Raw genomic sequence first — 25774 nt, 5'->3', positions numbered from 1 at the left:
TCCCCGCCCCCACACAACACTCGGGAGCGAGCCCCGTGCCCGGGCGCCACCCCTCGGGGGAGCCGGCCTTTGGGAACGCCTAAGCGAGCTCCTGGTTTTCAAGCGCAGCAGAGCCCACTTTGGGGGACGAAATCCGCTTCTCCGGGTCTTCGCTGCGCGGCGCAGAGCTAGCAGCCCAACCAATTGGCGCGGGGAGGTGGGGCTAGGGCTCGCAAAAGAGGCGGGGAATGCCCAGGATTGGGTGGTGGCATCCTGGGCGGAGCCTCAGTAGGACCTGTGGCTTGTACAGTGGGATCCTGAAAGGTACCTCTCAGACCAGCGAGTGGGGGCCTTAATTGGGAACATTGGGGACATTAGGAACACAGACCTTCAACCAGGATTTGACTCCGCGCTTTAAAGCGGGAACAGAAGGGAAATTCTTTGTTTTTAAATTTTATCGATTTTTAGAGAGAGGGGAAAGGAGGGAGAGATGGAGAAAAACATCAATGTGTGGTTGCCTCTTGCTCACCCCTCACTGGGAACCTGGCCTGCAACCCAGACATGTGTCCTGACTGGGAATCGATCAGGCGATCCTTTGGTTCTCAGGTCGGCACTCAGTCCACCGAGACACACCAGCCAGGGCAGGAGGAAATTTCTTATGCACCTTATTGAAACCGTCAAATGAGTCCACCCCAACCTGGGCCAATTTGAGATTCAAAATAATGATAATGGATTATAACATTGAATAAATTTAGAACCCATGAATCTGTATGATGTAAATAAGTAAATGAGGGGGAAGGGAAAGCTCTTTCTTATAGTAAAATATATATAAGCTTAGTTTACATATGGTTACCTACATAATTTATTTTCCTAATGAAAATTTCATGTCTAAATCTATTATAAATATTGTTGCTGTGGCTGGCATCATTCCTAACATTTGGAGAGGGAGGTGAAGAATACATGGGAATCCTTTGTACACTTCTTGGAATTTTTCCGTAGGCATGAAATTATGTCTAAGTAAAACGTCAAACAAAAATATCCACCTATCCTTTATTTCAAGAAGGAAAGCATTTATTTCGCATTGGTCCCTCCCTCGCCCAAGGGTCCTGTCCAGCCTTGGCCCCTTGGTCCTGACCTCGTCCATTGGTTCAGTGGTCGCCCTTCGCACAGCCACTGGACACTCGTCATTCTCCGACCACCTTGTGCTGTGGGGACCAGGACTGACCCGGTGCGGGGAGCTGCAGGGCCTCGGCACTGCTTTCCTAGACACTTGGCTGGTGGCAACGTGAGGGGCCCCAGACGCGAGGCCCCTGCACGTCTCCCGGACGCCTTGCCTCCTCTCCCGCTAGGGCCCTGGGACCTCGCTCACCCCGACCTCCCCAGCCCTGTGGGACTGCTCCCTCCATCTGCTCTCCTTTGCCCGCCAGAGGCCCCAGTCTTCCAGCAGCACGTCCTCCGCCTCGGAGTTTGCGGAGTATAGACGCAATTCTTCTCTAGGCCACTCCGCGCCCTTTAGACGAAGTCTCTTGCTCCTCCTTCCCGTCGCTCTAAAGCAGCTGCTGGTAGCGCTCCCTGGCGCCAGGCTAGTGGATGTCCACATCCTGTAGGGCTCCCCTGCTGCACTTCCCGCCCGCTCCTCGTTTCCTTATTCTCTGTATCCTCCGCGTGCTCTGTCGAGTCTTTCTTCCACGCGTTCTCTCGCACCCTTTCCCACCCTCGACATTTGCAGTGCTCTGCCCCTTTCCTCGCATCCTCCACGTCTTCCTCGCACCTACCCTTCGCCCAGCTCCAAGTGTCTGCCCTCCACCTGCCCTCCGAGTGCTATACCCCTTCGCACTCCGCACCTCGCCGTCCGCCAACCTCCCAGTTCTCCACACCCGACCCCTCGGGGACCGAAACCGACAAAGCTCCCCGCCCTAGTGATGAGGAGCTTGTGTTATTAGGAACCGGCAGGAAGTAATAGATACACACACTGAACTGATGGTCTGTTAGAAGTAGTATAGGCTTATTGAATGTACACTGTAGTTGAAAAGTAAAGTTTTAATTAAAAGAAAAAAAAACATGCTGTAGGGAAATAAAACAGGTAGTGGGGGTGGCTGCAACTTGTACTAGACTGTAGATTGGAAGATGACAAGGAGTTAAGATCTCAATCGCATTCTCCCAGTAGCGGGCCGTCTGCCGGTCAAGATGCCAGGATGGGTGTCCTGGGTCGGTAGCGTAGGATAGTCTGGCACTGCAGAAAAACGACACTCCTAGTGGCGCTCACGGCCCGGTCACTGGGGAGGCGCCTGGATCGCCGCGGAGTCCGCCTGCGCCCTCTACGGGGCTGCCAAACGCATCAGCCACTAAATCACCGCGGGTGGGGAACCTGGGGCCCCCTGACGAGCTCTCAAAAGCAACCAAGGGAAATGCAACCCCAAGAAAAAAACATGCGTTAGCTGTACGTACAAGACCGGAGTGGAGGGTGCTTTTTTTTTTTTCTTTTTATTGATAGAACCCGGTGCTGGCAGGAATGTGCGACAGTCCGGTATTCACGGGCAATCTCACTGCTAGAGCTTTGTCCTAAGAAAACCCAAGGCTGTTTAAAACACCGATTTTCAAGTGTTTTTTTTTTTTGCCACAAGAATTTTTAAAACGTGCAATACCTGACTATCGAGGGGCACTGATTTCTTTTCCCTTAGATTGTCAAATAAATTACAACAGCAACACAATGTCCACTCAGTGTGAATGAATCAAACTTCTACCTATTTCTTTTGTCAGATTGGCAAAAAATATAATTTTGGGTGTGCTGCAGAATTTTAGTAACTAGTTTATACATGCCATGAGATGAAAAAGGTTGAAAATCGCTGGTTTAAAAGATTGTTAACAACCTAGAAACAATTGGGATACTCCAGCAGTCAGAATTTGTTATATAAACTATTACCCATCCCTGCAGTTGTATACTGTGCAGTTAGTAAATGGATGTTACAAAACCATTTGTAATCTATTAAGAAAAAAATATAAGATGCATAATCCCAATTTTCTGAATAAGAAAAATATGGATTATAAATGGATTATAAAAAATAGAAAATATTTTCTATTTTTTCAATGACCATGAATTACCTTTTCTTTTAGCTTGAAGATGAATAAAAGCTCTTTTTAAAAAAGGAAATGCATAGTCATCCTATTTACTTCTTATCCCCACCATAATTAATGCACCACCCACCCGCTCACAGAGTACAGAGCTGGCTGGCACCAATCTTCCACCTCTGAGAATTTTCTGCTCTGTTGAACACTCATGGGGACCACTCTTCTCACAGGAACACGACCGTCCAGTAGAATGCCAATGTGTGGAACTAGAATGGGTCACTTTCCCCTGTCCCTTCTCCTCCTACTGGGTGGCACTGTCACCCCTCAGCTGAATAGGTCAGTCCTCTCTCCCTCATGCCCAGTCCCCCAAGCAAAACAATCTGTCACCGGGCCTGGCTCAGCCTCCTTCCAGGCTCTCCTATCTCCTCTTCCTCTCCTCTCACCCAGGCAGTGGAGCCTCCTCAATGGCTTTCCAGCTCCCACTTTGTACCACACCAGTCCATCCTCATGGTGCCTGGGGGAATTTTGTATAACTATGTTGACCATATCCCTTCTCTGCACGAATCCTTCCCCCGCCTCCCAATACCCATGAGAAATCTGAAACCCTCACTGCGGACTCCAGGCCCTGAGCCACCAGCATCTGCCCACCATTGCTGCCTCCTGGTCTTCCTGCCCTGCTCCCTCTGGGCCCTACACTTAATCCTCTCAGGCCCACTCTCCTCACCCTGCAGCTCCCTGTAAGGGCTCCCTCAGGCTGCTCTCCCTGAGCCCACCGACTCAGGACCCTGTTGGATGCTGTGGCGCACCTGGCCTTCTCCTGAACAGCCTTGAACTCAGTTTTCATGAACTTACCAGTCAGAAAGTTCTGTGTTTCCTTTCTAGCCCTGGGAATCCAGAGCTGTGACCTAGATCCCAAGCAGCCTGCTCTGGACAGATATTAAGATCTCCAAGAAGTGAAAGGGCAAGAAAGTAGTAGGAGGGAGAGGGAGAAGGGGAGAGATGTGAATCTAGGTGAGGGCTACACCATGTCCCCTGCACTGTTCTTCAGCTTTCATGGACATTTGAAATGCTTCAAAATAAAGAAAATCTTGACACTGCTGGCCCCAGTGTGTGGGCTCCCAAATTGGCTCAGCAGTGGCTTCCTGCCCCAAGGTACTGAAGGCCTTCCAGGCAGATGATGGGCACCACCTGACACTCAGGAGGGAGATAGGCCCTTGCTCTGCCCTTAAACAGCCTCCAGCAGCCACCAAGTCAGCCAAGCCCCTCACTGGGGACATGAGTACCCAGCCTGCAGCTTCCCTGGTAGTAGCAGGAGGAGTCAATAATGCTACAGTAAAGTTCAGGGAGTGGACGGGCCAGGGTTAATCCTCTCTAACCCACCCAGGCTGGGACAGCCTGGACACCAGGCTGAGTGGCTGAAGTCCTGCCTTGCCTGCCCACTCTCCTCACATCCTCTTCTTCTCTACTGCTTCCCTGGTGGCACCTGACCATCACACATCACACCCTGGGCGACTCCTCCTGCATTCTTACCATCAGACAGAACCAGCCCACTGAAAGGATGGCTCAGATCTGAGGAAAGGAGGGATTGGTGGGTAAGAGGAATCTATTTAAATATAGAATTAAGACAAAAGAACATTTCAAGTTATGGTTACAGAATATAAACATTATAAACAAACAGGCTGTAAAAATAAAATAGCAAAATGGAGAGCTGGCAAGGAAAAGAAATGTGCTAAGTATCCTCCTCTCCTGAGAATGAGTCAGTAGATACTGATTACATTTGGAAAATGTTGTTTTAAAACATAAGGCCTCTGAACTCTACATTTTAAAAATAAGCCATTTCCTTGTGACCAGTGGCAGTTTTCAAAGAATGAGGACCACACGTGATGAAGCAACCGAGGCAGAAACCCTTCCAGTGGGGGTCTCTGGGGGATCCTGACTTCTGGTTGAAGGCGAACTGCTTCTCCACCTCCACCTCCAGCAGCAGCAGCTGACCCAGGGGCGGGGGAGGGGCTCAGGTTCCTGGTCATCTCCCTCAGCCCACAAATCCACCTGGAAGGAACATGATGGGAGGGAGCACCACACACTCCTGTCATGGTCCCCACCCCCAAACTGCAGGCCCACACCCTCCTCAGTAGAACCCTGGGCCACCATGGTTGCAGGGCCCCTGTGCAGCGGGCTGTCAGTCCTGTGTGGCTTCCTGGAGGAGGTGAGGCTTCTGAGTCTCACAGGAGCAGGCTGACACTCCAACAAGGGAACAACCCGCGGAAGGAGAGTCAGGGAGGGGCTGGATCAGCTTCCCAGAGGGTCAGGGCCAGCAGTCCCACTGCCCACTTTCAGACCAAGGCAGAAGGAAAGAAAACCTCAGAGACCCCACCAGTCTCTGGACCAGCGGCTGGTTTTTCAGACTGAAGGTGCCCCAGGGGTGTGAGGCCATGAGGGATGACCTCCGAGAGCCACCCTGGGTCTGATAGATAGCCCAGGCCAGGCAGCCCTGGAGAAGGGTCATGTGAGGGCTGGTAGCGTGGGCAGGGTCCTGGGGTGTGGGGTGGGGTTGGAGTTGTGCCTCAAAGGACCCAGATCCTGGAATTTATACAACCTGTTCATGATGGGATCTAGCATGTAGCTTATTTTATTATGTTTAGGGGGCGAGGGGGGGGTGTTTTGTTGGGTGGGGTTTTTTTGTTTGTTTTTGTTTTTTGGCTTACAAAAGCACTTGAGCTGAAACACATTACACGTTGTTCAGAGTGAAAATCAGTCAGGGACTGGGCCCCAGGCAGAAGTCACAGCCAAGTTCACTGACCCATCAAGGATGCTTCACCTGCAGTTGTCACGGTTATGTGGCCTTGCTGGGCCCGAGAGAGGACTCCTCCCTGCCCACTGTAGGACTGGGGGCAGGCCTCCCTGCCAACCTTCCGTCTTCTTTTCCTTCTGGAAGAGAAGGGGGTGGGTCAGGCTGGTATCAGAGGAAAAGGGAGGGGTGGGGGTACCACTGACTGGCTTAGAAAAGTAATTGCCAACTCCAGAGATATGCTCCCAAAGGCCACTGAGGCTGCTAAAGTCATTTCTGGGAAACTCTGGGCCAAATATGTGCTCAGCACTAGGAAGCTGCTGCTATCTCCACTTTCTGGCCTGGGATAGAGCAGGAGGTGGAGAAAGTGTGGACTAGGTACAGCAGTAATGATGGGGAGGCAGGTTGAGGGAGCTGTTGACTTCTGGAGTGCCTGCTGCGGTGCCCACCCAGGGGAGATGTGGGGCCGAGTGGCAGTCCTTGTTCAGTCCTCCATCTGAGGAAGGGTGGCTTTGTTCTAACTCTCACAATAGTATGTGTGGAGTGGGGCCCATGTAGCTCTAGAACCTGGGCCGATGCCTACGCAGAGGTCTCAGACAGGGTGGGAAAGACCCTGGAGATTACCCGATCCACTGAGTTGGGAAAAACAAGCTCTGAGCCAGATGTCCCCTCTTTACCCTCTGCAGTGATCAGCTGCCGGCCTCAGGGTAGGAACTTGGCCTTTCTGAGCTTTGCTTCTCAACAAGTCATGGGGCAGCAAACTCTACCCCCTGGGCTGGCAGGAAGCAGGTAGATACAATGGAGATACCTAAACCACAACTGGCTGGTAGAAGTGCCCACAAGGTGAGCGGGGCATGCTGCAGAGAGGCCTCCAGGTTCTGCGGAGATGAGGCCCCCAACTCCCTGATTGCAGCTCCTTTCCAGCAAGCGATGGAGGGCAAGGGGTTCTTTAGGTCTCCTGTGAGCTTCAGGCCTGTAGCCGGGGTGCCCCAATCTCAGGAGCCCTGAAGCCTCAGGAAACAGCAGGGCCTCCCCCCAACTTCAGAGCACTCTCCACTGAATTTCCATCAGTGAGGAGGGGTCAATTGCAATGCTCAGCTACATGATGGAAACCAAGAGGCTTTGGTGTCCCTCCCCTAAGACTGGCTGCCAGCTCGAGTACCCTGACTGACTCCAAGGAGGCCTCCTGTTCATAGGCAGCAAACAGAGCCAACTGCTGTGGCTTTAGTTTTCTCTATCTTTTTAGGACATGGCGGACCCCATTTCCAGTTGAAAAGAAACTCCAGCTCATCTCCTTCCCAACCAATAGACATCCCCTCCCCCAGGCAGCCCTCAGGATTCTACTTACCACTGTCATCTGCACCAAGCCTGGGAGGTGGCAGTAGGGGTGGGGGCTTCAACTTGGGGCCTCAAATAGACTCTGCACAGAAACATGCACACACAGACCCCGAGACAAATAAACACACAAACATATAATAGCAGAACTAGACAGAAATAGCCCCAGGGACATGGACACACAATGACACACATATAGACACACCCTCCCAGGCAAATACATATGTAGACACAGAACCCTAACACACATGTATGGAAGCTACAAACACACAGAGATTTACACTGAGATGTATCATGGAAAGACAGAACATCCACAAACACATTCACGGGACAGGCACATTCTCTTCAGAGCCCCACTAGCCTGTCTATCACTTCAGCTGCCCAGGTGTCAGGGGGCTTCCGGCCCCAGGGAAGTTTTGCTTTCTGGGACCAGGGCCTCACCTGTGTCCAGCTTCCTGCATTTCTGTTCAGGCTCCTGGGGGGCGGCCTCAATGGCGCGCTGGGCCTCAGGATGGATCTTAAGAAGGGCCTTGGCGAGGGTGGTGGGGCCAGGCACCCCCAGAGACATGATGCAGTGCACTCCTTTGCGCTTGGCTGCGGCCACTTTGGCACTGTCTTTGGAGGCTGTCAGCAGGACCAGTTTGGAGAACTTCCTGGGCTTCTTGGGGGCTGTAGGGACAACATCTGTGCCAGTCTCAGGGGACTCAGGGGACAGCTCCTGACCGGCCTTCACACTCTCACTCTCCTGCTCGCTGGGCTCAGGCAGGGGCATTCTGGGACCGACAGCCTGTCCCCCAGGCCGCGCTGAGGCCCCCGTGGATGGATTTCTACTCCTCCTCCCTGGCAAGGGAACCGGCAGTCCAGGGGCTCTGTCCTAAGAGAGGATACAGCCCCCCATTAGTGAAGCCTGGGGCTCAGGGGAGCGGAGCTGGGGTGCCGATCGGGCAGATGGGGCACCAGGGTGGGCAGGGACCTGAACGGAGAAGCCTGGGCCCCTGCTTCTGCTCGGCCAGTTCCTCTCTGGGCAGCAGTGAGTGTGTCGCCTCCCCCATCCAAACCTCACCCCCGCCCCCCCGCCATGTAAAATGTGCCAAACACAGGGCTCTTGGCGCGGGGAGGGGGCTGTTGGGGGACTGAGATGCTGATAACCGAGTTCCTACAAATCGAGGCCCGCAAATCGAGGCCCGTAAATCGAGGCCCGTGTGAAACACGGGGCGAAGTGTTTCACAGGTTTTTCCATTTAACCTTTCAGCCCCCGTGTGGTAAACGTTTACCATTCTTACTGACCCCGTTTACAGATGAGGACACTGAGCCGTGCCAGGGCCACTATCAGCCATGAAGCAGCAGAGCTGGGAGTCCAGCTGGGGAAGATCCGGAGCCCAGCTTCACACGACACCCGGCGTACCTTGTCCAGGCTACGTCACTGGTGTTCCTGAGCACCAAGCATCCGAGACAAGCCCTGGGGACGTGAGCTCAGGTCATTGGCCCTTCCAGAATTCCCAGCCCCTTTTCACCCTGACACTCTGCAGACCAGAGCTCCTGGCCCTGGAAGGGTAGGACTCTCTGGACTCACAACTAGATCCCGTCCCCGCCCCAGGCAGGAGGCCTGGGGCCACCCAGAGCTCGGGAGGTGCCGGGGATCCATGAAGGCAGCAACCTCGTGCCTGAGCTGGTGCTGGGGCTGGTGCTGGCGCTGGCTGGGATAGGCGGGGACAGGGTATGGAGTTGTCCAGAGAATCTATGGTCACTGAGGGCTCCCTGGCTTCTGGACTGGAGAAGCAGAAAGGATACATTACCAGGGCCAGGCTGGTCTGAAGACTATAGCCCTGGGATATCAGCGTGGGGTGGCCTTGTTTTGGGGGCAACTAGGTGCTGGGTGAATGGCACATCTTCCCAGTTTAGCCCAGAAACAATGCTGCAGTCTGGAGATATCTCTTGCCTGTCCTGTCTCAGACCCAGGCAGTGTGGCAAGGCCTACAGATGCCCACCTGTACCCCTGGACCTGTTTCTTCAACTGGCTCTGTGGTTTCGACTGTTTCTTTATTCCTGTGTCCTCACATAGTCTTCCCTCTGTGTGTGTATATTGTAATATCTTTTTAAAAAGTATATTGATTATACTATTACAGTTGTTCCATTTTCGCCCCTTTTATCCCCCTCTGCCCTGAACCCCTGCCCTCCAGCTTTCCCCCCCGTCCCTTAATTCATGTCCATCAATTGTACATGTAAGTTCTTTGGCTTCTCCATTTCCTATACTATACTTAACCTCCCCCTGTCTATTTTGCTTCTATTTACTAGAGGCATTTTTGAGGTACCCACAAGCGGGTTGTACCTTTCTGGCGCTGATTCCCGGGTGGGTGGGTATACATTCTAGGACCTCGTGGGCTCCTCCAATGGACTCTCCTGTGAGACTGGCAGTTTCTCTCACTGTCTTAACCCCCACAGGTTTTTACAGCCAGAGGTTTTGAAGCTTTCTTTCCCTGTGCTGAAACCCTGGGTTGCGCGGTCTGTGTTGCTTCCCAGTTGTTCCTCTCGGTTTATTTGCACACAAATGTGGGACCACCTGGTCCACCAGCCACTGCCTTGCCATGTGTCCTCCCCTCCCTGGCTGCTGGTTTCTGCCCCTCCTTCCAGTCTGGATGCATGTTTCTTCTTTAACACTTTGGCTGTTGGACTTCCACACAGTTCAATTTTCTTGCAGTTCTGGTTGTTTTTTGTTTTTAAATTGGTTGTTATCCTTTTGGCTGTGCGAGGAAGTGATGTGAATCTACCAATGCCTCCATCTTGGCTGGAAGCCTCACATTTTAATATCTTCTTATAAGGACTCTGCTCATATTGGATTGAGGCCAAGCTAATATGACACATTTTAACCTTAATTACCTCTTGGAAGGCCCTATCTCCAATATAGCCACATTCTGAGGTTCTGAGGGTTAGAACTTCAACATATAAATTTGGGGGCAGGCACAATTCAGTACATAACAGCATAGAGCATGGTAAGTGCCCAGTAAATCATAGCGCCCTGTCTGGTGTGGCTCAGTGGATTGAGTGCTGGCCTGCAAACCAAAGGGTCGCCGGTTCCACTCTCAATCAGGGCACATGACTGTGTTGTGGGGCAGGTCCCTCATTGGGGGCACATGAGAGGCAACCACACATCGATGTTTCTCTCCCTCTCTTTCTCCCTTCCTTCCCCTCTCTCTAGAATAAAGAAAATTTTAAAAAATATATCATAGGTTGTTGTATCCCTATATCTTGATCCCAACCTTCCATGCATGTTCAAACCGAGAGCATGCTCCCAAAAGGGAGGAGCACACGGGGCCTGCACATGAGACTAAGGGCTATTCGCTCAGGAAGGAGCTCTCAAGCCAGCTGGATCTTAGCACAAAGGCCTCCACAGTTCCAAAAGATCTGCTTGTTATCCAGGGGAGCCAGAATAGGCTTATATGGGTTTTTTCCCTTTAGATCTTCATTCAAATAAATAAATAAATAAATAAATAAAATGCTTGTAGAAACCATCTTCATCCAAGAGCTACCAGTTTGAAAACATATTCCTGCACAACAGACAGCCCTCCTACACTGCTGAAACACCACACTTAGTTTATCCAGATTTAGCTTTCTAACCAAAGGAAAGCAATGAGATAGATTATATTTAGCTCATTTAAAAATTTTGAAATATTTAATTGAAAAAAGTTATATAGAACAATTAAACAATAAGAGTAAATCTGCATAATCCTATCATCCTATCACAAACTGCTTTCATTTCTGCATTGTTTCCCACATACATTTTTCATAGCTATAAGCAAAGCTTTCAAATAATTGTATTTCCTGTTTTCTTTCCATTTATTAGGGTAGAAAACATCAGCTTAGAGACCAGGTGTAAAGACCCTAATAAAGTACCAGAGCACAATTTAATTCATCTCTGCAGTTGTGGAAAATTCAATTTAAACATTAAGCAACAGTATTCTAGAAGGCCACAAAATAGAGATGTTGCTCCTTAAAATGAACCATTTTTACCAAGATTTTAAAAAAAGAGAGAGAGGACACAAGGGGTAAAAAAGGAAAAGTATATTAAGATTTAAAGTGTTTATATTTGGTTAAAAAAAAATCATTGTTAGAAAATCTAATGAACACATTTAGCAAAGATGATCTTTTCTAGGCTAAAGCAACTGTACATTTTTTTCCAAAAGACAAAGACCAAGAACTTTGGTCCCTGTCCTGTGTCTTTGTCTCTCAACTCACTTGTCTTTCCTTTTATTTATTCTCCATTCCAGTCATATTTGTCATGTATTTACTAATTTTATTTGACCTGTTCTTAACTTAAAAAGCAGGTGCTTTCTAGTCTGTTTGCAAAGAATTATATAAAAATGCACTAAAGCCAACTAAAAAGTAATTTTTCAAAATATTAGCAGTGGTGGGAATGAGGGATTTCATTTTTTTGCTAGTTTTCTATTTTTTTTCTAATTCTCCATTACATAATTCTCCATTACATAAATTGTAATGTTTATGAACAACTTTTACAATGGGAAAATATTTGACATTTAAAAGTAAAGATTAATGTAAACAATTAGAATTTAAAATGAAGAAAATTAGTGAGGAAAAGAGAATACACCCTGCCCCTCTGGCACTCTTGTCCATGTTCAACATTAAAATGACCTGCCCAGAGCCATGCCATTGGTCCTCAAACTGGGATCTGAGCCAGGAACAAAAGTCCTATGGCATTAGCCCATACCTCCAGTACCATACATAACCTAACAATCTTCCTTCCAAGTTTCACCGTCATCCTTGCTTTGCCTCTGGTAGGACTGAGACGCTTAGGGACTTAAATAAGTGTCTCAAAAGAGCAGAGACAGAAGGAGCCAAAACTTGAACTCAGGTCTAGCTGGTCCAGACCCAACATTCTTCAGCTGCTCCTCCTTGTGCAGCTGAGGCTTAAAGTGAGAAACGCCAGTTACAGAAGAAAGTTCATCTAGAAGTTCAGAGTAAGTCCTCAGGATATACCCAAAGAATAAAATACATATCCATTAATTCACACTGATAAAAATAATTGAATGAATAAATAAATAAATGGGAGGAGAAAGGACAAGTCAGCTTCATAAATAATTCCAAAAAATACACACTTCCCCTTTCCAGAGGTGAAGATTAAGTCTGACCCATGATGAAAGGGGAAAGAATAGGCTTTTCAACAAATGTTGAATGTTGGAACAACTAGATGTCCAATACAAAAGAATGAAGAAGGAAGTGAGGACTCCTTCCTCACACCATATACAAAAATTAACTCTAAATAGATCATAGACTTAGTTGTAAGTGCTAGTTATAAAACTCTATTTAAAAAGAGATAGCTCTGGCTGGTGTGGCTCAGTGGACTGAGCATTGGCCTGCGAACCAAAAGGTCACCAGTTCTGTTCTGGGTCAGGGCACGTACCTGGTTGCCAGACAGGTACCTAGTTGGGGGCATGCAAGAGGCAACCAGTTGATGTCTCTCTCACGCATAGATGTTTCTCTCCCTCTTTTTCTCCCTCCCTTCTCTGTGAAGAAAAATAAATAAATAAAAATAAAAATATAGGAGTAAGTCTTCATGACCTTGGATTAGGCAAAGCTTTCTTCAATATGACACTAAAAGTACAGACAACCAAAGAAGAAACAGATAAATTGAAGAAAATTTTAAACTTTTGTGAGTCGAAGGATGGCGTCAAGAAAGTTAAGACAACCCATAGAATGGGATAAAATTTTTGCAAACCATATATTTAAGAAAGCACTTTTACCTGGAATTTATAAAGACCTCTAACTGTTATAAAAAGACAAAGAAGAAATGTAATAATGAGCAAAGGCTATGAATAAGCCTTTTGGTAAAGAAACTATTTAAATGGCTAATAAGCACATGAGATGTTCAACATCATTAGTCATCAGGGAAAAGCAGAACAAACCCATAATGAGATACTACTTCACACCACTAGGATGCACATCAGTTGCTTTTCTGGATTCATCCCGAGCCTTCTATAAATGTATTTTCTAGGTGTAAAGAGAAGGGTTGAGAGGCAGGTACTTTAAGTCAAATATATGTATTTTGAGAATTAAATTTTTACCCAGTAAAAGTACAATAAATAAACAGAATTTTTAAAAGTGAAGCAGTATTCTGGCCGGAGTGGCTCAGTTGTTTGGCATATCGTCCAGTAAGCTGAAAGGTCACGGTTTTGATTCCTGGTCAGGGCACATGCCTGCACATATTTGAAGCAACCGATTGATGTTTATCTTCTCACCTCGATGTTTCTCTCCCTCTCTCTCTCTCTCTAAAATCGGTAAGCATGTCCTTGGGTGAGGATTAAAAAAAAAAAAAAGTGAAGCAGAAATGAATTATAAAGATCAAAAGGCTTAACAGGTACCTTACTCTCCAGGTACCTTACTAGGTTTACACACTCCCCATAACTGTGTAACCTCGTGGTTTTATATTGCTGTGGACTCAAGTCTCCCACTTATCACAACCAGCTGCCATGACATTGTTCTGCGCAAAGGAGACCCAGGAGTTAATGAAGGCTCGCACAATGTTAAAAACTGGCAGGAGCCTCTGAGATATCAGATCTTTGGGAGGCAGAATAATGGCCTCCCAAAAACGTCCAGGTCCCAATCCCTGGAACCTGTGAATGTTACCTTATATAGGCAAAGAGGAATTACGTTTTCAGATGAAATTAAGGTTACTAAAGTAGGAGATTAGCTCGGATTATCCATGTGGGTCCAATCAAAAGGATCCTAAAAAGCAGAAGAGGGAGGCAGAAGAAGAGAGTCAGAGAAAGATATGCTGATGTTAGTTAGCAGGGTCAGAGAAATGCAATGTTGCTGGCTGTCAAGATGGAAGGAGGGGGCCATGAGCCAAAGAATGCTGGAGGCCTCTAGAAGATGGAAAAGACAAAGAAATAGATTGTCTCTCCTAGAGTTCTCAGGAAGCAACAGCCCTGCCCACACCTTAATTTTAACCCAGTGAAACCTAATCAGACTTCTGAACTCCAGAACGGTAGGGTGGTTTACAAACCTGTGTTTTCAGCCACTAAATTTGTGGTAATTTGTTACTGAAGCAATAGGAAACTAATGGGCAGTCCAATACCTTATTGGTAAGATTATAAGGTGCGAGCCCTGCCTGGTGGCTGATGGATCAGAAGAATCACCTTCATACTTAGGGGAGGGAAATACCATCATTGTCCATCAACGCTTGTGTCCTCTGCCATGAGGGTACACCCCTTACCCTCTCTGGGTTGGTTTCACCCGTGTAATGGGACTAGTGGTGAATTTAAGAGGGGTTCTTAATAACAGGTAGGTGAAGGGTTAAGTGGTTGTTTTAAAAAGCTACGAGTGAGCCGTGACTGGTGTAGCTCAGTTGGATGGGCATCGTGGTCCTGAAAAATGAAAGGTTACTGGTTCGATTCCCCATCAGGGCACATGTCTGGGTTGCAGGCTGGTCCAGCAACTGATGGATGTTTCTCTCCCTCTTTCTCCCTCCCTTCCCCTCTCTCTAAGAATAAATAAATAAATAAAAATCTTTAGAATAAAATAAAAAGTTCCTAGTCCGGGTGGCTAAGGTGATTGGAGCGTCATCCCATATACCAAAAGGATGCAGGTTCAATTCCCTGTCAGGGCACATACTTAGGTTGGGGGTTAGATCCCGGTTTGGGTGCATATGGGAGGCAATCAACTGATGTTTCTCTCTCACATCGATGATGGGTTTTCTCTCTCTCCCTCTTCCCCTCCCTGCCTCTCTCTCTAAAATCAATAAACATATTCTCAAGAGAGGATTTAAAAAAAAAGTTCCCAGTGATATTGACAGCTGCCCTCACCCCTCCATAATCACTGTCCCATGCGGTTCATGGAGGGCTGTGAGCGGAGGGTTGGTGGGATGATGGGTCAACTTAGCTGTGCTGGTACATATGTGTACAGGGAGGTTTCCAAAGCAGCAGTGACCCAAAAAAGGTCAAGAACTGTTACTCTATAGTATGCGGGGAAGAGCTTCTCCAAGGTGGGAATTTCATGTCAAGGCACCGCCTTTCCCCTAATCACCGTGGCTCAGAGTATTAGTTACTTTTACTCCTCCTTACCCACTGTAATTTGTCATCAGACCTGTCTGTGCCGCTCCCAAATGGCCCCAGTTCCCATTATCTCCAATCACTTACATTGCTTCTTGACCAAGCCTCTGAATGTTTCCCTCGCCCAGGTATCTCACACCTTCAAGTCTCTGCCATCCCTGCGGGGTCCTCTAGAGCCACAAGGGTGGGACGGAGCCGAGGATGGAAGCAGTACTGGGTGGGGTCAAGGAAAGGCAGGCCAATGTGGGGCTCCCTGGGTTAGGGTGTCTGTCAGGGCTCCGTCCCTGGGTCGGATGGTTTGGGAGAAGGAAGAGCGAGAAGAAAGGAGACGAACCACGGATGAAAGACAAGGAGGCGGCCTGAGCGCCGCGACGCAGAGCCAAGGGGAACTCCCAGGATCGGCAGCCCTTAGGAACCACGCAAGACCCCAGCCGGGGCGGGGGGCGCGTCCACGCCACGGGATCCAGGACACTTCGCGACCCGCTGGGGCCCGTCCTTACCAGGCACCGGCCAAGCAGCGACCGCAGAGGAGCCCGCCCTCTCCAGCGACCGAACCTCGGCAGGTCCCTTCGCTTCCTTGCCTGCGGCCCCAGCCTTGGTACTGGCAGTCACCTCAAACTAGGGTCACGACGCAAGCATGCGCAGTAGGGACGCGGGGACCCTATTCCTAGGGTAAACTCCGCTTTTCCAGGTCTTCCCAGAGCGGCGCCGAGCCAGCGCCCTGACCAATCGACGCGCAGGGGGGATGTGTGGGGGGGTGTCGGTGCTTCTGAGGCGTGAATTTGGATCCTTTGCAGGACTCCTCCAGCACTGAGGGAGTGGATTTAACTGCGACCCTCGGGCCTCCCCCATGGTGTGGTCCCAGATCCCTGCGGAGGAAGCCGGGGCGTTTTTTAAAGGCTTCGTTCAATCCAGTCTCTTTCCTGAGCGAGCGGAGGGAAGGTCTCTCTTTCAGTTCATTGAAGCCACCGCCTCCGCTCAGCGCAGTACCGTGAACGGCCCAGCATCCTCAGCATTGGTCCCTCCCTCGCCCAGTGGTCCCGCCCTTGCCCGTAGGTCCAGCCCCCACCCATAGGTCAAGCGCTCTCCCATAGGTCCAGCCCTCGAACACTGGACCCTCTCACACCACTGGTTACTTCCTTGCCCATCGGTCCAGCCCTAAGCCATAGGTCCACCTCTCTTCCATCTGTCCAGCCTTCGCCATTAGTCCAGCCCTCGTCCATTGGTCCAGCGGTCCAGCGGTCGCCCTTTGCACAGACACTCGTCATTCTCCGACCATACTGTGCGGTGGAGACTTTGAATACTCCGGTGCAGGAAGCTGCGGGGCCACGCGTTGCTTTCCCGAACACTTGGCAGGTGGCCGGCAGAGCAGCCCCAGCATCATCTGAGTTGACGCCCGCCCTGCCCCTCCGTGGCCCCAGAGCGCTCAGCCCTTATGCCTACCCGACGCCTCGCCTCCCCTCCCGCAAGGCGCTCCCCGCCCTCCGCACACTGCGACCCTCCCAGTTCGCGTGACCCCTCTTTCCAACCGCTCTCCTTCGCTGGATGGAGCCCCTGGTCTTCTGGCTATGTGTCATCTGCGTTTGCAGAGTGAAGACGCCGCTCCTCTCTAGGAAACCCCACGCTCCCCTGACACCTCTTCCCTCCGCCTCCATCCAGAGTCGCTCTAAAGCTGCTACTGGTCCGGCTCCCTGGCTCCCTGGCTCCGGCTCCGGGCAGGTGAAGCTGGTCCAGCTCCCTAGGGGGTCTGCCTGCTGGGCCTCGGGCATTCACACGTCCTTCCTCCCGCATCCTTACATGCATCCAAAAAAAATGTTTTTTTCTCACCCGAGGACATTTTTTTCCCATTGCTGAGAGAGAGAGAGAAAGAGAGAGAGAGAGAGAGAGAGAGAGAAGAGAGAAGAGAGAAATACTGATGCAAGAAAGAAACATCAGTCGGTTGTCCTCCAAAGGCGCCGGAGAGAAAACCAACACAACCTTTGCATAAGGGGACGTTGCAACAGCCAACTGAGCCACACCAGCCAGGGCCCAATCCATAACTTTCCCCTCTTCATGTCCAAATATCAACAAGGCCCACACTCGCTTCCAAGAAAGGCTCTCAGCTTTCTCCCAACCCTGCCTCTGCAGATTCCTCTCTCTCACCCCAGGTTCAGCCTGCATGGCTTCCATTGTCCCTAAGTCCTTTCTCCTGGGGCCATGCCACTTCCTGGACATTCTCCAATGTCCTTTAAAGTCCTTGATAGGTTTACTTGCCATTAATCATCCACTGACTACTGGTTGCTACTAATTTTATTATCTCATAAATATCTTTGTATTTAAATTTCTGACACCTCTGATTATCTCCTGTCTTTAAATTCCTGAAAGAGGTCTGTTAGGTTAGGTAGGATAGGTAGTAAACCAAGGCAGGGAAGAGGAGGGAGACAAGTCCCAGCCATTGACTCAGCAGCCCTGAGCAGGGTCCAATGAGATTGCCAGGTGTTCTGAACATCACAAATAGCTCAGGAGGCAGGGAGTCCTTGAGACTCTGTGCTGGGTAAGGGGGAGTCTAGCAGTTTCACTAAGACAAAGATCTTTTATTAGCTGAGGAAGAAAGCTTTTGTAGCTGTACATTATCTCCGAGGTTTAGAAAAGAAAGAGGAGGAACCTAGAAGCTGACTAAGGTATATGACCCCTGAACCCCAATAGTTAGAGCACTCAGATTAGCTGAGTACCCACTTGTAGCCTCAGCTCAAGTGCATAGAACAAACTTTCTAACAACTGTATTTCCTTTATACGTGGCTCATTCAGACTAGCCAGGTGCCTGCTTGCAGCTTTGTGCTTGCGTGTGTTTAATAAATAAACTTGCTGTCTCATTTCCTCTATACGTGCTGGCTCTCACTTGAATTCATTTCCCACAAGCGAAACAAGAACTGGGGAACAAGCTGGGGGCAAGGGGAGCGGGGCCTGACTCCAGTCTTTCCCAGCTAACAGGTAAAAAAAAAAAAAAAAAAGGGAATATTTTAAAGGCTTTTAAAACATGTTGTCAAAGGAAGTACATAAACTTGGGGTCAGATGCCTGGGTTCAAATACCAGCTCTGGCATTTGCTAGCTACATAATTTGAGCAGTTACTTCCCCTCCTTGCTTCCGTTTTTGGTTTTTTCAAGTCCTGAGTTTATTAATCCTCTCATGAAAAAATTCTGCACAATCACCATATGGTAAGCAGTTACACAGACATGAGCAGAGCAAAGACAATGAGCTAGGTACACTCTTTAAATTATTAAGCAGCTCAAAGAGCTTTTTGTTACAAGGGTCACGTCTATCAATATTTACCACTTTATAAATGTAAGCTGAGAATTTAAAATAGCAATAATAAATTAACTACATAACTGTATCTTCAAACCAAAAAGTGAGTGAGGAGAGTGGCAGTGTCCTACATTTTTTAAAAGCTCTTTAATATCTGGTTTAAGACAGCTGGATTCTCGTATCTGCCTCTATCTTCACTCCATTGTACTATGTTGTTTTGGCTGAAATATAAGAAAAAAATCCAGTCTCGCACAGATAAATAATTGGAAAAGGAAGTAATTTAATATCCTATGATCATTGTGAATATTCTTTGATACCACACTAACACTCAACCACTGGTAGTTTTGTTACAAACTCAAGGGGTTCAGCACTTCAGGTGTTCTATTCAAGAATGAGGCATGGTTGTCATATGGTAGTTTTATTTGCTTGCAGCAAGTATAGGAGACAGAGGACTCACATCTAAAGCTTTGTCTCCCTGAAGGGAGGCTTAGCCATTGCTTATATACACTATTGGCCAATTAGTTGTTGAACTCTTTCCAGTTGGCTACATTTATCCTGGTTTAGTTCCTGTCAGGCTTATCCTGTTTACAGCAGCATCTGATACATTTTAACATTTAACAAGCGTAGAATTTAGTAAGAACTGCCCAGACCTTGATACCCTTCTCTTAGCTAACAGTTTCTTGAAGATTAGTTGCAATGTGAAATCTGAAATGACATCAGTGCCTTTTTTGTGATCTATTATATTATGATCCATTTGTCTATTCTGCACTTTGAAAGGATCTTTTTCCCACATGTACTTTTGTAACATCACGCACAGGTTTTTTAGAAAATGTTGATTCACAGACTCGTGCAGATCTTGTAAATGTTGACCTATTTTATTATGGAACATAAAAAAAAAACAATCATTAATATTGCCACCAATCGTATCGGAAAAGTCTTATAATATTGGGAATCTGTGAAGCTAAAGGTAACAGATTCAAATTTTTAAAAATTTTACTTTTTCCTAGAAGGCTATAGAGAGTTTTATTATTGGCAACAAATCATGCCAGTTGTTTCTATTTTTTTAATTTTATTTATTGATTTGAGAGAGAGAAAGGAAGAGAGAGAGAGAGAGACATCAATTTGTTGTTCCACTTATTTATGCACTCACTGGTTGCTTCTTATATGTGCCCTGACTGGAGAGCAGACCCTCAACCTTGGTGTATCAGGACAGTGCTCTAACCAACTGAGCTACCTGGCCAGGGCCAACACAGTTTATTTTTTAAAATGTTATTGATTTTAGAGAGAGGGGGAAGGAGAGAGAAACACTGATTTGTTGTTCCACTTACTGATGCACTCACTGGATGATTCTTATATGTGCCCTGACCAGGGATCGAGTCCACAACCTCAGTGTGTCGGGACAGTGCTTTCATTTTTAAGAAAATGTCATTGAGACAGGAAGAGGTGGGAGAGAGAAAGAGAGAGAGAGAGAGAGAGAGAGAGAATCAATTGGTTGCCTCCTGTACACACCCCAGCCAGGGATAAAACCCGCAATTTAAGAATGTGCCCTTGTGATGGGAGAGTAAAAAGCTAGGAAAGTTCCTGGGCAAGTGGAATAGGGAAACTGAGACAATAAAATTAAACAAGGCCAAAGAATTTGGGCAATTTACAGCCAGCTGGTGAATCGCAAGGCCTTATCTTCCCCAACCAAGGTTGCTTGAGAGCAAATGTTTTATACCTCTCCTCTCTAACCAGGGAATACATAACTTAAATCACCCTGGTCAGAAAGAGAACAGAGACCCAATTTGTGCTAACTAAATCCAAGGACAGATGCCATCTGTGCCAGCTAAACCCAAAGACAGATGAAGTCAGGGGAACAAATAACAAGAACACAGAGCCAGACCGACCCAAGATAAAACAGTAAAACAGACCAAAGAAGAACCCCAGGCCCCCCCCCCCCCACCATATGCTCACTTTGATGTATTAGCATATTAAAATTCCACCTGAAAGCTAATGAATATTCTGCTGAAACCCTCTTCTAAGATTCTCGCCCATGGTGGGGGGGCAGGGGGGTGAGGAGGGGGGTAGATAAAAAGCCTTCAAGGCAAAGACTCAATGCTGGTTTGCTCTAGAATATGCCCATGCTCCTTTGGGCATGGACATGTTACTTCCTTCTAGACTGTAAGGGTCCCTATGAGACTTGTAAACAGGGGAGCAGTGAGCAGCGGCAGCTCGCCCCTGGCTTACCCAATAATCCTGTCTCCAAGGCCCCCTTTTCCTGTGATTTCCCAGTGAGCTAAAAGCAGCCTTGCTTTGGCTGACTTCTTCCTTATAACATTTCTAGGGAGCCAAAGCAGAGTACCGCCTAGGCTCCGCCCTATTGTTTCTTTTACCCTAAGTCCTTCCTCTGCTTCACTCTCCTCAGCTTTAAGAAACATATTCTCAAAATCTCCTGGACTCATACTGTAAAATCTTTCCTACACGAAGTCAGGAACCACACACTAGAGGCTGGCCTGAAACAGGCCTACTTCCTGGCTGGTCCCTTTCCAGTAACACCCTGACTGCGGATCGAACCCTCAACCTTTTGGTATACAGGATGACACTCCAGCCAGCTGAGCCACTTGGCTGGGCTCCACAATTTTTTTTTCAGGTAAAAATAGTGTTCCATGAAAAAAGCAGCTAGTTCATCTTGCAACTCAATTAATGGCATACACCCTTTTTCTCGAGAAAATAATAGTATGCAACAGAAGTGCTTTATGTACTTGTCTCATCTCCCATTTTGACTAACAAAATATTTTAGAAATGTGCTCCTAAGGACAAAGATTTAATAAAATTAATAATTTTTTACTGCTCTTCAAGGACTGTCTTAAGTGAAAGAGTTGTTTTTTCCCCCTGCCAGTGTGTGGTGGTGAAGTATGCAATGACAACTAGTGACTTTGGTGTCACTACCTTGATTCATACTAAGAGCCACCATTGCTTTTGCATCATCAGTGCAAGCCAACACAGTGAAGAAGACGAACGGTTTTCTCAGCATTACTGTAAGGACAAAAAAGGCCCCTGTCAGGCCCTCTTTCCCAGAGCTAGCTATTTCTTTCCTTAAGCCTGTAAGCCGTAATTACCTGCTGCGTCTCTGCGCCTCTCTTCGCAAGACTGGAGAGATTACTAAAAGCATCCCCTGTGCAAGTGTTTTAAAACTTATACAAACAAAACATGCCAAACCAGAGTGCCTGGATCCTGAATAGCGGAATAGACTGAAGCCTGTGCAATCCGCCTGAAACCTCCTAATTTACAAGTAATTGCGGTGACTACCCAGCTCCGTCCCCCATTATCACCACATAAAAACTCACAGCCCCAACTTCTCGCTGCTGGTGTGTCTCTCCACACCATGCCCCTTTCCCTCTTGGAAAGTGAATAAAACCTTTGCTCTCTGCCTTTTCTTCTCTTGTGAATTCTTTCACAGCCCATGGCACGAGGCACTCTAACAATTACGATGAAAATAATCATAGACCTCCTGAGAGGGGTTTGGGAGCCCCCAGGAGCCCCCAGGCCACAGTTTGATAACTGCTGTGCTATTCGTTTTTCTCCTGAGTTGTTGGTCTTACTGCTCTAAGAAATATTTTTAATAAACTCAGATTAATCCTACCATTCCATATACTATTGAAATAGCATTTGCATTTGTGGAGGAGTAGGGAAATAGGTATATGTTGTCAACTGAAGGTCACTGGCATCAATTCAACATCAACAGGTGCAGTGAAGAAGGAAAATTTATTCAGTGCAAACAGCACAGCTGTTAGGAGGCCCTTGTGCAAGGTGGCTCTGGGGCCAGGCTCCTCTCAAGTTCCAGTGTTTCACCTACAGTGTTTCAACATCCATTCAGCTCTAGTCAGAAAAAGGCAGTCTTCAGTGCAAAGGAACACTCACCCCAGAGGCACAGGGGAGCTGATTTATATATTGACAGAAGGCCTGGTCTCTGGTCCCTGATGGGTTCCTCTTCACACAAATGAAGACTGTAAATCCTCGAAGTCTGATTGCTCCAAAGGCACTATCCTGATGGGTCAGAATGGAGCTGCTCTGATAGATTGGTGAAGAAGCTGATTGGGGTGGGGGTGGGGGAAGTCTCAATCCTATCGGTTAAAATAGGATTACAAGAATTCCTTTATAAGGGCTGGTTCAGATGGCAGAAACACAGTGCAGGCAGGCAATTCAGTGCAGAGGTGGGTACTTCGGTGCAGGATTTTCCCGGAAATGCAGTTCGTATGAGAGGGCACTGTGTAGAAATGGCAGCTAGGCCCGGTTTTTTAAATTTCAGTCCAGTTAGCCACCAGGAGTCCTTCTTAGTAGGTATCTTCTTTTTCAGGGTTCACAATGTGTTCGTAGAGTTGAATCTAATTGTCTTTTCCAGTTTGAGTTTCTTCTTTCTAAAAAAATTATTTTGGCAAATTCTTCCCACACTGACTGGGATAAATATTTGATATTTTCTGTATTAGTTTTTTAGATGCCAAACAAAGTACCATAAATAAGGGGACTTGAACAATAGAAATGCACTGTCTTGCAGTGCTCAGGCCAGAAGTCTGAGATCAAGGTGTCCACAGGGTTGGTTCCTTCTGAGGGCTGTGAGAAAGAATCTGCTCCAGGCTTCTATTCTTGGCTTATATATGCACATTGGCATGGCATTCTCCCTGTACATGTGCCTGTGTCCAAATGTCCCCTTTTTATAAAAGGACATCTGTCATACTGAATCAGGGTGTACCCTAATGATGTCACCTTAATGTGATCATCTGCAAAGATCTTGTTTCCAAATAAGGTTACATTCACAGGCACTGGGGGTCAGGACTTCACCTTTCTGGGGAACACAATTTAACCCATAACATGTGCCTTTACTTTTTCCTAGTGGTTTGATAATACCTCCTTGCCCATTTGATTGTCTCATGTTTTGGAATTTATTTATTTAACAAGTGTGTGTCCAATAGCTACTATTTACTCAGCTACTTGGGAATGTCAGTGAACAAAACAAAGATTTTGCCTTTTAGGAGACTACATTCTAGGGCCAGTGGTGAAGACATAACAAAATAGATATAGTAAGTAATTAAGTTATATAGTTTGTTTAAAGGTATTTGCTACCTGAGGGAACTTCTTGAATGCTGGAAACACTCCTTATCTTCACTAGAGTGGTGGTTACAGGCAAATGGCATCCAAGTGTACATTTCAAAAGGGGAAATTTTACTCTGTCAACAATAGTTCAAGGAAGCTGATTTTGCGAAAAATGTTATGAAAGATAGAAAGGTAACAGGAAAAGGAGATCAACTGGGGGACTGCAATTACTATCGCAATTGGAAATTTGGGTGGAGTAGGAATCTCACGTTCTCCCAGGAGCCGGCCATCTGGCCGTCAAACGCCCCACCCCCACCGCCGCGGAGGGCAGCTTAGAGCCACCGGCTCTTAAACGGCCTGGGGGACCGACCTGGGTCCGCAGCGCAGGGCAGACCGAGACTGCGGGGCCAAAGCGGCGCTGCTGGCCGCTCTCACCACGGGTACGGGGGGCGCCAGGCCCGGGGCCGAATCCGCGCCGGCTCCCTCCCGGCTGCCAGAAGCATCGAGCACAAAATGTCCGCCGCGCGGGAGGTTTGAGTATAACTGTGACCTGCGCTTCACCTTAACCAGGAAAAGCACAGAGATCATGTGCCCGTGGGTGAAACTTTGTTTCGTTTGCTAGGTCCTCGCCTGCCTCACCGCGCACACCCTCCCCAGTTTCTGAATAATTAGACCTCCTATTTATCCCGCTGACTTCCTTGCTTAACTGCATTTTCCTTTCGTCGTGGCCTATCTTGAGATGACAAGGATTTAGCCACAAGGCCCTTTGAATTATTTATAACAGTGAAACAAATGTAAAGTGACTCAAATGTCCATCAAATAATAAATGTGGTTTGTCTCTGCAATACAATATTATTCGGCCATAATAAGGAATGAAGTACAGGTACATGCCACAAAATGACTGAACTTGAGTTCAGAAAACATGCTGAATGAAAGAAGCCAGGCACGCGCGCACACACACGCAAATAAATGCCGGATTTGATGAGTTCATTTATTTGAAATGTCCCGATTAGTTAAAGCCATAGAGACAGAAAGTGGGTTAGTGGTTGCCAGGGGCCAGGAAGTTGGGGCGGAGGTGGGGAGCGTGAAATGGGGAGTGGCTAGCAATGAGTGCAGGGTTTCTGTTTGGGGTGATGAAAATGTTCTGGAATTAGATAATGCTGGTGGTTGCACATCCTTATAAATTTACTAAGAGCCACAGAATTGTACGCTCTAAAATGGCGAATTTTATGGTATGTGAAGTAAATTCAATTTCAAAAGAAATGAAGTGTCCTGGCCGGGTAGCTCAGTTGGTTAGGGCATGGTCCAGATACACCAAGGTTGCAGGTTTCATTCCCTGCCAGGGCACATACAAGAAACAACCAATGAATGGTGAATAAGTGAAACAACAAATCGATGTTTCCCTCTCTTTCCTTTCCTCTCTCTACAGTCAGTACATTTTAAAAAATTAAAAAAAAAAAAAACAAAAAAAGAAATATAAGGATCAAGAAAGTGACAGGTATATTAGAGCTGCCCCCTCATAAATTGTACATTCCTAATTTCATTTATTTTACATAATTTCATTTTAAATACCAAAAACTGAAACTAAAATATATTTTGTTCCTTCATTCTAGGTATGCATTTTCTGCATATTTGCATAACCTCTTTGACACTAAAATCGCTAATTGTTTAAACAATACTTATAAAAAATAAACAATACCTGTAAAGGTCACTGAGCTATATTCTGTGTCGACCCTGACCTCGTTTGTGAGGTAGGTAGACTCATCCCTGGGCCCAGGTCGCAGGAAGCCAGGAACCCATTAGTTGCCCCAGTGCTTTCCCTTCTTATAGCCAATTAGTAGTTAGACTGAAGGGCACTGCTATCTGCAAGATTTACTTCAGGAGCTTAAATTTTGTTCCTGTTGCTCACACATGCATGCTAACAAGAAAGACTGTCCTTTCAGTGACCCTCCCTCATTTAAGTGCTAGAAAACACACCCCTGGGTGGAGATGCAATGAGATAATGAGACGTGCCACACAAAAAAAAGCATGTAGTTCCACTGTGCAAGGGCCAGAGTTCCTGCCTCTAAATACTTAGACATCACACTTAGACGTCATCTTTTCTGGCTCAACTTTAAAACTGTTCCTCAGCCTTTGTTCAGGGAGCAACCCATTCTTCCTTTCTCTGTTTACTAGCTATATTAAACC

General features: G+C 47.4%; 1 protein-coding gene across 4 annotated transcripts; it reads right to left on the bottom strand.

The window, feature by feature from the left end:
* Positions 1-2776: 2776 nt before the first annotated feature.
* On the bottom strand, positions 2777-15836 carry FLYWCH2 (FLYWCH family member 2). Of its 4 annotated transcripts, XM_054589209.1 has the most exons (4): positions 8459-8619; positions 7613-8045; positions 5867-5976; positions 2777-5097 (listed from the first exon to the last, which is right to left on the bottom strand). In XM_054589209.1, the coding sequence occupies exons 2-3, from the start codon at positions 7941-7943 to the stop codon at positions 5882-5884; spliced, it is 426 nt and encodes a 141-aa protein (XP_054445184.1). In that variant the 5' UTR covers positions 7944-8045; positions 8459-8619; the 3' UTR covers positions 2777-5097; positions 5867-5881. The 4 variants fall into 4 exon arrangements, with proteins under 4 accessions (XP_054445184.1, XP_054445182.1, XP_054445181.1 ...); XM_054589207.1 differs by lacking the exons at positions 2777-5097; positions 8459-8619 and adding an exon at positions 15735-15836 and having other exon boundaries at positions 5699-5976; XM_054589206.1 differs by lacking the exon at positions 2777-5097 and having other exon boundaries at positions 5699-5976.
* Between the last annotated feature and the right edge of the window lie 9938 nt (positions 15837-25774).

This window comes from Pteronotus mesoamericanus, unplaced genomic scaffold (genome assembly GCF_021234165.1).
Source record: "Pteronotus mesoamericanus isolate MK-2021 breed Mesoamerican mustached bat unplaced genomic scaffold, CSHL_Meso_final scaffold_167, whole genome shotgun sequence".
In the NCBI taxonomy this organism is placed as follows: Eukaryota; Metazoa; Chordata; class Mammalia; order Chiroptera; family Mormoopidae; genus Pteronotus; species Pteronotus mesoamericanus.
The sequence above is the reverse complement of the archived record's forward strand: the minus strand, read 5'-3'. Positions and strand labels throughout refer to the sequence as shown.